Raw genomic sequence first — 1,347 nt, 5'->3', positions numbered from 1 at the left:
ATCATCAACATCTGATGGTATTCCATTCAAAAGATATTCAACAGCACGATCTGGATTATTGAAACTTGCCCTGAGCGCTCTTTCGACCTGCAAAAAAAAAAAAAAAAAAATTAATCCCATTGTGATTAAAAATGAAATATTTTACATTTTATATTAATCTTTTCTATTATTTTTATCATGGCGATTACAATTTTCTCTTTTTTAATACTACCTAATATTAATAATTAAATTTTTATCCTAACAGATCGTTTAAAACATGAAGCACATGTACATGCGACTGTTTGAAAATATCGAATAATTCTTTATATTGTTCAATTAAATAAAATCGATAAAACATACATGTCAAAAATATTTGTGTAATACTTTTGATTGTATTTGTGCATATGTTAACAGAAAAAAAAATGTTGAAAATTGATGTATTTATTGATCACATATGCACTATACTAAGTGTACAACACATTCTCGAATTTTGCTATTATCACTTCATTGATTATAAGTAAAGCATTTACTAAATCATAAAGCACATATATTAGTTAGTAAAAATTAGACATTAATTTCATTTAAGCAAATTACACTAATTATTTATTTATTGTACAATATTGCACAATCATACTCATCCTTTTGTCATGAAAAAATTGTATATCGATATTTATTTCGAACGAAATTAAAATAAAATAATTAAATTATACATTTTATCTTTTTTTACCTGTTCTTTGGGATATCCCATATCCATAATATTTCTAAGAGATTGATTATATTCATCACCCATCAACAAGGCAGATTCAGCTTGACCAAAGCTTGCACCAGAGTTGACATTCTCCGAAGCAGGAGGTTCATTGCTAGTTGTATCAGAAGTTTGTTTTTCACCTCCATCACCCGTACCGGGTGTAGGAGTCGAATCTGAGGATCCTGCATGTGTTGCTGGAGGCAATTTCGGTTTGGTTACCATAACCACAATGAATTTTTTTTCATCTATCTTATATTCACTCAATGGGGTTTCATCAGTCAAGATTTTACCAGCGTAAATCAGCCTTTGATTAACGGCTGGATAGTCTTTACCCTTTTCTGCCTCGATTTTTTCTTTGAGAACTTTAACCTAAAAATCAACAAAACAAAATCAAAATTCAAAAATTCACCCACCAAATTTTTTTGAAACATTTACGCGCTATTAAACATCACAAACAATCGTTACTGATTAAAATCTTAAGGATTAAATTAAATTAAATCGAATTTATAATTAATTGAAATTTACAAATACTTTCGAATGAGTGGCGAAGGGGGAGGGGAGGAAAAAACGTTTTTTTTTTAAATTTAAATATCAATTCACAATCACTCTAACCAAAAAAA

The 1,347-nt window shown here is 28.6% G+C and overlaps 1 protein-coding gene across 1 annotated transcript; it reads right to left on the bottom strand.

The window, feature by feature from the left end:
* Positions 1-9: 9 nt before the first annotated feature.
* Positions 10-1,096, bottom strand: Phum_PHUM375790 (UV excision repair protein rhp23, putative; the record flags this gene model as incomplete). Its single annotated transcript, XM_002428264.1, has 2 exons — positions 10-87; positions 707-1,096. Coding segments are annotated over 2 exons (468 nt in total), but the record flags the coding sequence as incomplete, so codon positions are not given.
* Between the last annotated feature and the right edge of the window lie 251 nt (positions 1,097-1,347).

This window comes from Pediculus humanus, genomic scaffold, assembly GCF_000006295.1.
Source record: "Pediculus humanus corporis 1103172107840 genomic scaffold, whole genome shotgun sequence".
NCBI lineage: Eukaryota > Metazoa > Arthropoda > Insecta > Psocodea > Pediculidae > Pediculus > Pediculus humanus.
The sequence above is the reverse complement of the archived record's forward strand: the minus strand, read 5'-3'. Positions and strand labels throughout refer to the sequence as shown.